Source organism: Ranitomeya imitator, chromosome 2 (genome assembly GCF_032444005.1).
Source record: "Ranitomeya imitator isolate aRanImi1 chromosome 2, aRanImi1.pri, whole genome shotgun sequence".
In the NCBI taxonomy this organism is placed as follows: domain Eukaryota; kingdom Metazoa; phylum Chordata; class Amphibia; order Anura; family Dendrobatidae; genus Ranitomeya; species Ranitomeya imitator.
The window spans coordinates 156214857-156229195 of NC_091283.1; the positions used below are offsets into that span (position 1 = coordinate 156214857).

The 14339-nt window shown below is 50.2% G+C and overlaps 1 protein-coding gene across 10 annotated transcripts in view; it reads right to left on the reverse strand.

Annotated features, from left to right (window-relative positions):
• The window catches only part of RAPGEF1 (Rap guanine nucleotide exchange factor 1), a 62702-nt gene that overhangs the window by 23309 nt on the left and 25054 nt on the right, over positions 1-14339 (reverse strand). For all 10 annotated transcript variants that reach the window (XM_069747566.1, XM_069747568.1, XM_069747564.1 and 7 more), the window contains exons 2-8: positions 11578-11720; positions 6287-6465; positions 5964-6120; positions 4602-4690; positions 4352-4501; positions 1600-1723; positions 683-866 (exon numbers count right to left, since the gene is read on the reverse strand). In XM_069747566.1, coding sequence (XP_069603667.1) covers positions 683-866; positions 1600-1723; positions 4352-4501; positions 4602-4690; positions 5964-6120; positions 6287-6465; positions 11578-11720 — 1026 coding nt within the window. The remainder of the gene's footprint in view (positions 1-682; positions 867-1599; positions 1724-4351; positions 4502-4601; positions 4691-5963; positions 6121-6286; positions 6466-11577; positions 11721-14339) is intronic.

A 14339-nucleotide genomic window follows, 5' to 3' on the forward strand; every position in this document is an offset into this window, starting at 1 on the left:
AGAGGGGTTGTCATTCAGCTTTCCGAGAGCGAAAACAGTCAATACAGCCTGTCTGATCTTTCCCTACATATATCTGGATATGGGAAAGTTGTTGGACAGCCTACGTGCACCACTGCTCACATTAGTATATTTGTCATTATGGAAGGACATAGAAATGAACAGCAAATCACTGCAGATGATTTACCATTAAGAAATCAGGCTGGAAGACCACTCCAAAGACAGCTATAATGGAGGGAGATACGTGGGATCTCATTGTTGATCTCTGATCACTGTCCTTCACCTTTATTTTAACCAAAAAGGTTTTCTTAGGAAACTTGGCTGTTAAATGTGTTACGTCGTGCAGCAGTCAATGGAAGCTCAGCTGAGAAAACCACAGACAGGAAACTCCTGCTAAGAACAACGCCATCACTTCCAGCTGCTACAAAGAGGCGACGCGGCAAAACATCCCCACATCTAAAAGAAGGGATTGGAAAAAGACCCCTCCCCCATCCTGCAAATAAACGATTGTGTTTATAGCCTCCATACATGCTTGGTGACTGTGCACATAGTGTATAACCGCCACACTGTGCACGCCTTCTCATCTCATGTATAAATGGTACAAAACAGTGACACAAAACCCTGTATTGTCAGATACTTTTTTTTGTAAAGTGACTGCATGAAAAGTATAATCTTCCCCTCTTACCTAGTGTTTCACAGCTGGTATTTCGGGAGCACTGCCCACTGTCCCGATCAAGGGAGGAGAGCTGCTCATCAGATTTACTAAGTTTTCCTATACTACTACATGGTGAGAGGCGTGGAGACTCTCCTCCATAAGACTGACTTCCCCCGGATAAGCGGCGATGTGCATAACAATTCACTTCAAAATCCTTGAGAGGGGGGAAAAAAAAGGGGGGGGGGGAATATTACTTATTCCGTATTATACTCCAGAGCTGCACTCACTATTCTGCTGCTGCAGTCACTGTGTACATACATTACATTACTGATCCTGTACTGATCCTGAGTTACATCCTGTATTATACCCCAGAGCTGAACTCACTATTCTGCTGGTGCAGTCACTGTGTACATACATTAAATTACTGATCCTGAGTTACATCCTACATTATACTCCAGAGCTGCACTCACTATTCTGCTGCTGCAGTCACTGTGTACATACATTACTGATCCTGTACTGATCCTGAGTTATATCCTGTATTATATTCCAGAGCTGCACTTACTAATCTGCTGGTGCAGTCACTGTGGACATATATTACATTACTGATCCTGAGTTACATTCTGTATTATACCCCAGAGCGGTACTCACTATTCTGAAGGTGCAGTCACTGTGTACATACATTACATTACTGATCCAGAGTTACATCCTGTATTATACCCCAGAGCGGCACTCACTATTCTGCAGGTGCAGTCACTGAGTACATACATTACTGATCCAGAGTTACCTCCAGTATTAATACTCCAGACCTGCACTCACTATTCTGCTGGTGAAGTCACTGTGTACATACATTACATTACTGATCCTGTACTGATCCCGAGTTACATCCTGTATTATACCCTAGAGCTACACTCACTATTCTGCTTTTCTACTACCCTGTATCACATTACCTGGGTACTGGTGCCAAGGGGTATACTAGAACCACTGGTTGCACGGCTCATAGGAGCTACAACGGCAACACGAGTGGGTGAAGGTGCAGATTGTCTTTTCTTTGGAGGTAATGCAGGTGGTGGACTGTAAGGAAAGAAAAGTACAAGTTGTCAGCACTAAAACTGTTAACACTACAGGAAGATAGGAAGATAGAAAGAACTAACGTGGATGAAATCTACAAGTAGGAACTCTGAGTTCAACACTGAGCAGAGGCCCCCTACAGAAAGCATCCCAAATTATATTTCAGTACACAGTAAGATAAAGCATGGCATCAATGAAAATCTCAAATACAGCCACATGATAAGATCTTGTCTGCAGCCACCACTAGGGGAGCTCCTGCATACAGAGAAACCGTATTTTTCGGACTATAAGGCTACTTTCACACTAGCGTCGGAATCTCCCCGTCGCAATGCGTCGGGCAGAGATTCCGACGCTAGCGTTTGACGCACTGCACAACGGGTGCAGCAGATGCATTTCTCCGGCGCATCCGCTGCCCCATTGTGAGGTGCGGGGAGGTGGGGGCGGAGTTCCGGCCGCGCATGCGCGGTCGGAAAAAGCGGTCCATCAGGAGCAAAAGACGTTACATTTAACGTTTTTTGCTCCCGGCGGTCCGCCACAACACGGCGCAACCGTCGCACGATGGTTGCGACGTGTGGCAAAGCGTCGCCAATGTTAATCTATGGGGCAAAAACGCATCCTGCAAACAACTTTGCAGGATGCGTTTTTTGCCATAAACGACGCATTGCGACGTCTGGCAAAAAACGCCAGTGTGAAAATAGCCTAAGGCTACTTTCACACTAGCGTCGGAATCTCCCCGTCGCAATGCATCGGGCAGAGATTCCGACGCTAGCGTTTAACGCACTGCACAACGGAGGCAGCAGATGCATTTCTCCGGCGCATCCGCTGCCCCATTTTAAGGTGCGGGGAGGTGGGGGCGGTCCGTCAGGAGCAAAAAAAGTTACATGTAGCGTTTTTTTGTGCCGACGGTCCGCCAAAGCACGACGCATCCGTCGCACGACGGATGCGACGTGTGGCAATCCGTCGCAATGCGTCGTCAATACAAGTCTATGGGGAAAAAACGCATCCTGCAAGCACTTTTGCAGGATGCGTTTTTTCTGCAAAACGACGCATTGTGACGGATTGCAGTTAACGCTAGTGTGAAAGTAGCCTAAGGCAGCTTTCATACTTCCGTCTTTTCAGATCCGTTGCAATGCGTAGTTTTGGGAAAAAAACGGATCCTGCAAATGTGCTTGCAGGATCCGTTTTTTTCCCATAGACTTGTATTAGCGACGGATCGTGACGGATGGCCACACGTCGCGTCCGTCGTGCGACGGATCCGTCGTGTTTTGGCGGACCGTCGTCTGGAAAAAAGTTCAATGTAATGTTTTTTGTCTGCGTCGGGAAAACGTGTCACGACGGATCCTGCGGCATACGTCGTTGACTAGAATTGGAAGCCTATGGACGCAGGATCCGTCATGACACGTCGTATTTTTTTTACACTGAGCATGCTCAGTATCAGGAATTTGTAGCCAACTGGCCAGAAAGGCCCCAAATCTATATAAACTTGGCCTGGGGCATGAAGACAGACAGCCAGTCAATATATTGGTTTCCCTATTTTCCAGTAGCCAATCACATTTGGGACTCCCATTTTTAGGCATGGAAAACGGATCTGTCAAAAAAACGGATGAAACGGATGGTAAAAACGGACAAAACGGATGCAACGGATCCAGTTTTTCGACGCAACCGTCTGGCGGATCCATTGAAATACTGGATGCGTTGCATCCGTTTTTCACTATTTTTGACGCATCCGTCGATACGTCGCGCCGATGCATTGTGGCGGATTAAAAAAAAAACGGAAGTGTGAAAGTAGCCTAAGACACACCGGAATATAAGACGCGCCCAGGTTTTACAGGTGGAAAATAGGGAAAAAAATATTTGAAGCAAAAAAAAAAGGTGGTCAAATATTTAGTAACATAAATAACATACTATTATATGTGGTGTTATTACATATAATAGTATGTTATTATGTTGGAAGCTGCGGGACCAGTGTGGTGTCTGTACAGTACTATATGAAGACGCTGGAGGGCGAGTATAAGAATGGGGGCACAGGGCTTATATTGTCCAACACTGAAAACGAATACTGGAGTGCTGCTTTGAGATCCCATTGGATAGCTATAACTCACAGCATGTCCTGCAGATGCTATGGCATGCTGGGAGTTATAGTTCACCACAGGAGTGGCAGAGTGCGTTATTGTGTGTTGTAGTGACTAACCTTTAAATTGTGGCAGCCAGCCTGCCACGCTGTGGTGAGGTAAAAAGCTGCTGCCTCCTCCTCCACCGGACACACAGATCTCCCCAGCTGCTGCAGGAATCCAGCGATGGGGAAACCATGCGTGTTGCTGCTTAAGCGAAGGACTATTCAATGGCTGCTGACTGCTCACTGCTCAGCACTGGCAGGTGGGCGGGGAAGCAGCTAATGAATATTCACTGCACTTTAATCATTGGGATCACATGGTTTCCCCAGGCTGCAGCAGAAACATTTTTCTGCCTCCTGTGAGTGGAATCACAGTGGATCCCACTCGCGCTGCCCCCTACCCACATGGTACATCCGGACCATAAGACGCACCCACACTTTCCTCCCAAATTTGGGAGGAAAAGGTGCGTCTTATGGTCCGAAAAATACGGTACATAAGATTCTGAAGTGGGACATACCTATTATCCATCACTCGTATACCAGGTAATGGGGGTTTTGGAGGAGCAAGCTCATCAGTTTCTACACAGTCTATCGCGGCTTCTTTAGACGGCTCAGGGGTCTTGTTTAGAATCTCCAGTTCTCGCTCTGACAAAGGCAAGTCTTGTGTGCTGGAAGAGAACACGAGTATGAGCCTCAGAAGTGATGGAGACCACAGAATCGACCTGCAGGGGAAGGAGATTTACCCCTCTGTGAAACCCCAGAACACACCTGTCCGATTTGCTAGTGGGAATGGTTGGCTTCACAGGGCTGGTGGGAGATGGGCGCTCCTGCTTCTCAATCATCAATCGTACCAACTCCTGTAAGAGAAAATGAGGATATTAAATACATAAAACAAATAGAGAGGAGTGACAGCTATATACAAGGCAGCAATGTACGTACACAGTGACTGCACCAGCAGAATAGTGAGTGCAGCTCCGGAGTATAATACAGGATGTAACTCAGGATCAGTAATTTAATGTATGTACACAGTGACTGCACCAGCAGAATAGTGAGTGCAGCTCTGGGGTATAATACAGGATGTAACTGAGGATCAGTACAGGATCAGTAATGTATGTACACAATGACTGGACCGGCAGAATAGTGAGTGCAGCTCCGGAGTATAATACAGGATGTAACTCAGGATCAGTAATTTAATGTATGTACACAGTGACTGCACCAGCAGAATAGTGAGTGCAGCTCTGGGGTATAATACAGGATGTAACTGAGGATCAGTACAGGATCAGTAATGTATGTACACAATGACTGGACCGGCAGAATAGTGAGTGCAGCTCTGGAGGATAACATGTCTTTACTACCACTGCATACTCCCCATACTTCTTCACATCGCATCCACCATTAGTTCTTCTGCATTGAGCATGATGGAGCAGACCCATTGGATCAGCAGAGGCTGTGAGGCCTTCACTCTGGGCGGGATGTGATAATGAGGGAGGCTGAGACCGTGACAGTTTATGCACAGAGCTGGAAAGCGAGATCACAGCCGTGAATCTGTGCACATGGAACGAGGGAGGAGAGGCCTGGAAGGCTCCCAAATATCTGACTTCATTTGCTGGATGACCTCATGAATGCAGACTATGGCTGTGTCTCCCCAGAGGGGACGGAGATATGGCCTTGCCAGATGTATCGCTGGGGTTAACCCCTTGGCTACTGTAATTAATCAAGGATTGGACAAATTATTCACAAGAACGATTCCAGCAGCGCCACCAACCTGTGGCGCTCCAGCTGCCACAACAACCAGCCCTCCTCTGCAGTAGCCCGCACATGCTGGGAGCTATATCTCTGTCGCAGCAGGAGAGGCCACTTTTTTATAGTTAAATATGACAACCTTACATTTCTATTGTGCATTGCGGTCATTAGATGCAGCATGCAGTGTAAAGAATGGAAGTTTCATTCCGGTTGCCAGTAGAAAGGACCAGTAACGAAGAAGTCCTATTTATTATAAACTGGAACTATAATGTAGTTGTGTCAACAACAAAACAGGACACCCTCCATTCTTTACACTGCAGGCTGCATACAAAGAGAATGAACATGATGAAATGTCTTCAAAAGAAAGACGACAATTGTAATCCTGACCTTGACTCCGTCCAGCACAGCCTTTATCACGTCCTTCACGGTGGACACCATTTCCTTGTCCTCGCAGTTCACACCTTCCAGCATCACTTGATCAGACCAGCGGATGAGGTTGGCAAGAGACTGGTAGACCCGGCTGTAGCAGGAGGAGATCGCCGTGCTGTAAACGGGGCGGGAAATAATTAATACAGGGAAAGCAATCTCCTATCTGGCACTTACTGACAAGCAAAGATGTTGCAAATGGAGAAGAAAAGAAATAGAAAGTGAATGAGAACATTATAGAGCTTCACATGTTCAGTGATTGACACCGAAGAACATTCACCAACCTCTGCTGCGAGTGCGTGTCCGCCTGGACCAGGGGTAGGATGGCTTCCAGGACCTTGCTGGCAGAGCCAGGGAGCATCACCAGCACCATCTTATCTACCGCCATCTTGTCTACGATAGTCTTAAAGTAGCGCAGGGCATTGACGACTTCCTTTTCCTGCTCCTCCAGCCGGCTCAGGATCTGCAAAGGTAGGAGGAAAAAGTAAAAAAAAAAAAAAAAAAAAATCAATTTCCAGATGACAGTTCTTAAGGCTAAGAATAAGCCACAAGGACTGAAATCCCAAAGGAGCATCATGGCATGGTTAAGGCATTCAGGAGTCTGGGAAAGCTGGATTATAACTGCACGAGCCATGATTGAAGCCTTGCTGCTTGTCATTCAGTTTTATCAGAAGCAGATCAAGCAGGGAAATACTCAAAATTACAAAGGACGACTCAAGTGCAACCTGGTTTGGTTTCATTATAAGGCGACGTGACAGGAAGAGAGGACGATGAGAGTCTCTGTACTTTCCCCGACTCATAATGAGAGAAGATTTCCTGAATGACACCCGAGAGAAGGTGGTCATCAGATCCACCGCACGACTGCAGCCGATTAGCATCTGAGTCAGCACCACCATCATCTACAAATCGCAGCACTGGCCCTTTAAAATGTTGCCAATAGAAGGAGAATCCTGAGCATGATTGAACTAGTGAAGTTTAGGAGGGGTAGTGTAGGTAGCAGCAGGGGATAGAATGCGGCCTGCAGTACAGCTGTGGGGCTCAGTGATGGTGGCGGCAGAGGATAGAATGCAGCCTGCAGTACAGCTGTGAGGCTCGGTGATGGTGGCGGCAGAGGATAGAATGCAGCCTGCAGTACAGCTGTGAGGCGCGGTGATGGTGGCGGCAGAGGATAAAATGCGGCCTGCAGTACAGCTGTGAGGCTCGGTGATGGTAGCAGCAGGGGATAGAATGCGGCCTGCAGTACAGCTGTGAGGCGCGGTGATGGTGGCGGCATAGGATAAAATGCGGCCTGCAGTACAGCTGTGAGGCGCGGTGATGGTGGCGGCAGAGGATAAAATGCGGCCTGCAGTACAGCTGTGAGGCTCGGTGATGGTAGCAGCAGGGGATAGAATGCGGCCTGCAGTACAGCTGTGAGGCGCGGTGATGGTGGCGGCAGAGGATAAAATGCGGCCTGCAGTACAGCTGGGAGGCTCGGTGATGGTGGCGACAGAGGATAGAATGTGGCCTGCAGTACAGCTGTGAAGCTCGTGATGGCGGCGACGGGATAGAATGAGGCCTGCAGTACAGCTGTGAGGCTCGGTGATGGTGGTGGTAGAGGATAGAATGCGGCCTGCAGGACAGCTGTGGGGCTCAGTGATGGTGGCGGCAGAGGATAGAATGCAGCCTGCAGTACAGCTGTGAGGCTCGGTGATGGTGGCGGCAGAGGATAGAATGTGGCCTGCAGTACAGCTGTGAGGCTCGGTGATGGTAGCAGCAGGGGATAGAACGAGGCCTGCAGTACAGCTGTGGGGCTCAGTGATGGTGGCGGCAGAGGATAGAATGCAGCCTGCAGTACAGCTGTGAGGCTCGGTGATGGTGGCGGCAGGGGATAGAATGCGGCCTGCAGTACAGCTGTGGGGCTCAGTGATGGTGGCGGCAGAGGATAGAATGCAGCCTGCAGTACAGCTGTGAGGCTCGGTGATGGTGGCGGCAGAGGATAGAACGAGGCCTGCAGTACAGCTGTGGGGCTCGGTGATGGTAGCGGCAGGGGATAGAACGAGGCCTGCAGTACAGCTGTGAGGCTCGGTGATGGTAGCGGCAGGGGATAGAACGAGGCCTGCAGTACAGCTGTGAGGCTCGGTGATGGTAGCGGCAGGGGATAGAACGAGGCCTGCAGTACAGCTGTGAGGCTCGGTGATGGTAGCAGCAGGGGATAGAATGCGGCCTGCAGTACAGCTGTGAGGCGCGGTGATGGTGGCGGCAGAGGATAAAATGCGGCCTGCAGTACAGCTGGGAGGCTCGGTGATGGTGGCGACAGAGGATAGAATGTGGCCTGCAGTACAGCTGTGAAGCTCGTGATGGCGGCGACGGGATAGAATGAGGCCTGCAGTACAGCTGTGAGGCTCGGTGATGGTGGTGGTAGAGGATAGAATGCGGCCTGCAGGACAGCTGTGGGGCTCAGTGATGGTGGCGGCAGAGGATAGAATGCAGCCTGCAGTACAGCTGTGAGGCTCGGTGATGGTGGCGGCAGAGGATAGAATGTGGCCTGCAGTACAGCTGTGAGGCTCGGTGATGGTAGCAGCAGGGGATAGAACGAGGCCTGCAGTACAGCTGTGGGGCTCAGTGATGGTGGCGGCAGAGGATAGAATGCAGCCTGCAGTACAGCTGTGAGGCTCGGTGATGGTGGCGGCAGGGGATAGAATGCGGCCTGCAGTACAGCTGTGAGGCTCGGTGATGGTAGCGGCAGGGGATAGAACGAGGCCTGCAGTACAGCTGTGAGGCTCGGTGATGGTAGCGGCAGGGGATAGAACGAGGCCTGCAGTACAGCTGTGAGGCTCGGTGATGGTAGCGGCAGGGGATAGAACGAGGCCTGCAGTACAGCTGTGAGGCTCGGTGATGGTAGCAGCAGGGGATAGAACGAGGCCTGCAGTACAGCTGTGAGGCTCGGTGATGGTAGCAGCAGGGGATAGAACGAGGCCTGCAGTACAGCTGTGAGGCTCGGTGATGGTGGCGGCAGAGGATAGAATGTGGCCTGCAGTACAGCTGTGAGGCTCGGTGATGGTAGCAGCAGGGGATAGAACGAGGCCTGCAGTACAGCTGTGAGGCTCGGTGATGGCGGCGGCAGGGGATAGAACGAGGCCTGCAGTACAGCTGTGAGGCTCGGTGATGGTGGCGGCAGGGGATAGAACGAGGCCTGCAGTACAGCTGTGAGGCGCGGTGATGGTGGCGGCATAGGATAAAATGCGGCCTGCAGTACAGCTGTGAGGCGCGGTGATGGTGGCGGCAGAGGATAAAATGCGGCCTGCAGTACAGCTGTGAGGCTCGGTGATGGTAGCAGCAGGGGATAGAATGCGGCCTGCAGTACAGCTGTGAGGCGCGGTGATGGTGGCGGCAGAGGATAAAATGCGGCCTGCAGTACAGCTGGGAGGCTCGGTGATGGTGGCGGCAGAGGATAGAATGCAGCCTGCAGTACAGCTGTGAGGCGCGGTGATGGTGGCGGCAGAGGATAAAATGCGGCCTGCAGTACAGCTGTGAGGCTCGGTGATGGTAGCAGCAGGGGATAGAATGCGGCCTGCAGTACAGCTGTGAGGCGCGGTGATGGTGGCGGCATAGGATAAAATGCGGCCTGCAGTACAGCTGTGAGGCGCGGTGATGGTGGCGGCAGAGGATAAAATGCGGCCTGCAGTACAGCTGTGAGGCTCGGTGATGGTAGCAGCAGGGGATAGAATGCGGCCTGCAGTACAGCTGTGAGGCGCGGTGATGGTGGCGGCAGAGGATAAAATGCGGCCTGCAGTACAGCTGGGAGGCTCGGTGATGGTGGCGACAGAGGATAGAATGTGGCCTGCAGTACAGCTGTGAAGCTCGTGATGGCGGCGACGGGATAGAATGAGGCCTGCAGTACAGCTGTGAGGCTCGGTGATGGTGGTGGTAGAGGATAGAATGCGGCCTGCAGGACAGCTGTGGGGCTCAGTGATGGTGGCGGCAGAGGATAGAATGCAGCCTGCAGTACAGCTGTGAGGCTCGGTGATGGTGGCGGCAGAGGATAGAATGTGGCCTGCAGTACAGCTGTGAGGCTCGGTGATGGTAGCAGCAGGGGATAGAACGAGGCCTGCAGTACAGCTGTGAGGCTCGGTGATGGTAGCGGCAGGGGATAGAACGAGGCCTGCAGTACAGCTGTGAGGCTCGGTGATGGTAGCGGCAGGGGATAGAACGAGGCCTGCAGTACAGCTGTGAGGCTCGGTGATGGTAGCAGCAGGGGATAGAACGAGGCCTGCAGTACAGCTGTGAGGCTCGGTGATGGTAGCAGCAGGGGATAGAACGAGGCCTGCAGTACAGCTGTGAGGCTCGGTGATGGTGGCGGCAGAGGATAGAATGTGGCCTGCAGTACAGCTGTGAGGCTCGGTGATGGTAGCAGCAGGGGATAGAACGAGGCCTGCAGTACAGCTGTGAGGCTCGGTGATGGCGGCGGCAGGGGATAGAACGAGGCCTGCAGTACAGCTGTGAGGCTCGGTGATGGTGGCGGCAGGGGATAGAACGAGGCCTGCAGTACAGCTGTGAGGCTCGGTGATGGTAGCAGCAGGGGATAGAACGAGGCCTGCAGTAAGGCTGTGAGGCTCGGTGATGGTGGCGGCAGAGGATAGAATGTGGCCTGCAGTACAGCTGTGAGGCTCGGTGATGGTGGCGGCAGAGGATAGAATGTGGCCTGCAGTACAGCTGTGAGGCTCGGTGATGGTAGCAGCAGGGGATAGAATGCAGCCTGCAGTACAGCTGTGATGCTCGGTAATGGCGGCGGCAGGGGATAGAATGTGGCCTGCAGTACAGCTGTGAGGCTCAGTGATGGCGGCGGCAGGGGATAGAACGAGGCCTGCAGTACAGCTGTGAGGTTCGGTGATGGTGGCGGCAGAGGATAGAATGCGGCCTGCAGTACAGCTGTAAGGCTCGGTGATGGTGGCGGCAGAGGATAGCAGGCGGCCTGCAGTACAGCTGTGAGGCTCGGTGATGGTAGCAGCAGGGGATAGAACGAGGCCTGCAGTACAGCTGTAAGGCTTGGTGATGGTGGCGGCAGAGGATAGCAGGCGGCCTGCAGTACAGCTGTGAGGCTCGGTGATGGTGGCGGCAGAGGATAGAATGAGGCCTGCAGGACAGCTGTGAGGCTTGGTGATGGCGGCGGCAGAGGATAGAATGAGGCCTGCAGTACAGCTGTGGGGTGAGGCATCATAGCATATGTCAGCAGCTCACATCACCCTCCTGCAGAATGAGACCATAGAGACCAAAGTAGTTCAAGCAGCAGAAGTGGATGGGAGAGTAAAATGAGTCATCGCGAGATACTATGGCAGGAAGACACCGACAGATGACACTAAAGGCCCCCGGCGTACACAACATGATGGCTACACAGGTGGCAGCGAGTTTGACTGACATGTGCCAGTTACTGTACAAGAGCAGCAATCCCCGGCGACACCATTGCGGCTTCATGCCGCGACAAATAATATAGTGGCCGAAACCCAGGTTATGTGTATACGGAAAGCGGAAGAGCCGCAACATGATGGGAAACAGGTTAGCGGGGTGTCAGATGTTATACCCCGTTATGTGTATTTACCTTATTAACAGGCTTCTCCTCAGTTTTCACCGTGAGGTCGGCCGACTTTCCTTTCTTGGAGGGAGTCCTCTTGATGATTTTTGGGGAATGGAACTTGTCTTTCAGTTTCATGGTGAAGGAGGAGAGGTGAGAACGCTGACTGTCTGCAAAGTAAGAACAGGGGGGACAACGTGGGTTTATACAAGCAACAAAAATGAAAATTACATTACCCACTCCCACAATAGTCTACAATGAGATGTCACAATCATATTGGATAATTCATTCTAATCCGGAGTTGTATCCTGTATTATACTCAAGAGCTGCACTCACTATTCTGCTAGTGCAGTCACTGTGTACATACATTATATTACATATCCTGTACTGATCCTGAGTTACATCCTGTATTATACTCCAGAGCTGAACTCACTATTCTGCTGGTGCAGTCACTGTGTACATACATTACATTATTTATCCTGTACTGATCCTGAGTTACATCCTGTATTATACTCCAGAGCTGCACTCACTATTCTGCTGGTGCAGTCACTGTGTACATACATTACATTATTTATCCTGTACTGATCCCGAGTTACATCCTGTATTATACTCCAGAGCTGCACTCACTATTCTGCTGGTGCAGTCACTGTGTACATACATTACATTATTTATCCTGTACTGATCCTGAGTTACATCCTGTATTATACTCCAGAGCTGCACTCACTATTCTGCTGGTGCAGTCACTGTGTACATACATTACAATTCTGACCCTGTACTGATCCTGAGTGACATCCTGCAATATACTCTAGAGCTGGATTTACAATTCTTCTAGATGCTACTTATCTAAGCTGGTGCTGACTATTTTCACTTGTAGATTAGCTGTTTCTTTAGTTTACAGAAGTGCAGCTATTGGCGTCATACATGACTAGGAGACGGAGCATTAATGCCACAAAGTGAGCAGCTGCTTCTACAGGACGGGCCCGCGCATGAGTAACGCCAAGAAGCTTCTTGCAGAAACCACAGCTAGAAATAGTTTAAGAGTTGGAGAGACAGCGCAGCGGCTGCCGAGCACAATCCTGCGTGAAATATCACTTCTCTGTGACCGCAGAAGCAGCTGTCACATCCGACAGCGCAAGATGGAAGGGAGGAGGCAGGGTGGGCGAGCAAAAGAAGATACATGTGTGATATTACCAGTGCACAACTGGGCAAACTGGGAACTACTTTCTGGTTTCATGCAAATACATGAGTGGGAAGACTCAGCCTCTCACATCCTCCCACTCCTGATTGAGGTTTCAAAATCTGTGCTTGCCGCCAGTGTATGAAATTACCCAAACCGAGAGCTTGATACCAGAGCTGTGGGTCAGTAAGCCAAACCCCCGACTCCGCAGAACTGGTCACTACTGAGCATGTGCATAAAGTGCAGCACAGATTCATCTCATCTATGACTCCCCAGGACTGGTCACTACTGAGCATGTGTATTAAGTGCAGCACAGATTCATCTAATCTACGACTCCACAGCACTGGTCACTGCTGAGCCTGTACATAAAGTGCAGCACAGATTCATCTAATCTATGACTCCCCAGCACTGGTCATTACTGAGCATGTGCATTAAGTGCAGCACAGATTCATCTCCTCTAAAAGCAAAGATCATTAGATCAGGAACAGAACAGACATTTATAGGACATAACTTTCCCAAATTATTATGAAAACATTTACAGCACATCCTGCATTGTATTACAGGTCCTTCTCAAAAAATTAGCATATAGTGTTAAATTTCATTATTTACCATAATGTAATGATTACAATTAAACTTTCATATATTATAGATTCATTATCCACCAACTGAAATTTGTCAGGTCTTTTATTGTTTTAATACTGATGATTTTGGCATACAACTCCTGATAACCCAAAAAACCTGTCTCAATAAATTAGCATATCAAGAAAAGGTTCTCTAAACGACCTATTACCCTAATCTTCTGAATCAACTAATTAACTCTAAACACATGCAAAAGATACCTGAGGCTTTTATAAACTCCCTGCCTGGTTCATTACTCAAAACCCCCATCATGGGTAAGACTAGCGACCTGACAGATGTCAAGAAGGCCATCATTGACACCCTCAAGCAAGAGGGTAAGACCCAGAAAGAAATTTCTCAACAAATAGGCTGTTCCCAGAGTGCTGTATCAAGGCACCTCAATGGTAAGTCTGTTGGAAGGAAACAATGTGGCAGAAAACGCTGTACAACGAGAAGAGGAGACCGGACCCTGAGGAAGATTGTGGAGAAGGACCGATTCCAGACCTTGGGGAACCTGAGGAAGCAGTGGACTGAGTCTGGTGTGGAAACATCCAGAGCCACCGTGCACAGGCGTGTGCAGGAAATGGGCTACAGGTGCCGCATTCCCCAGGTAAAGCCACTTTTGAACCATAAACAGCGGCAGAGGCGCCTGACCTGGGCTACAGAGAAGCAGCACTGGACTGTTGCTAAGTGGTCCCAAGTACTTTTTTCTGATGAAAGCAAATTTTGCATGTCATTCGGAAATCAAGGTGCCAGAGTCTGGAGGAAGACTGGGGAGAAGGAAATGCCAAAATGCCTGAAGTCCAGTGTCAAGTACCCACAGTCAGTGATGGTGTGGGGTGCCATGTCAGCTGCTGGTGTTGGTCCACTGTGTTTCATCAAGGGCAGGGTCAATGCAGCTAGCTATCAGGAGATTTTGGAGCACTTCATGCTTCCATCGGCTGAAATGCTTTATGGAGATGAAGATTTCATTTTTCAGCACGACCTGGCACCT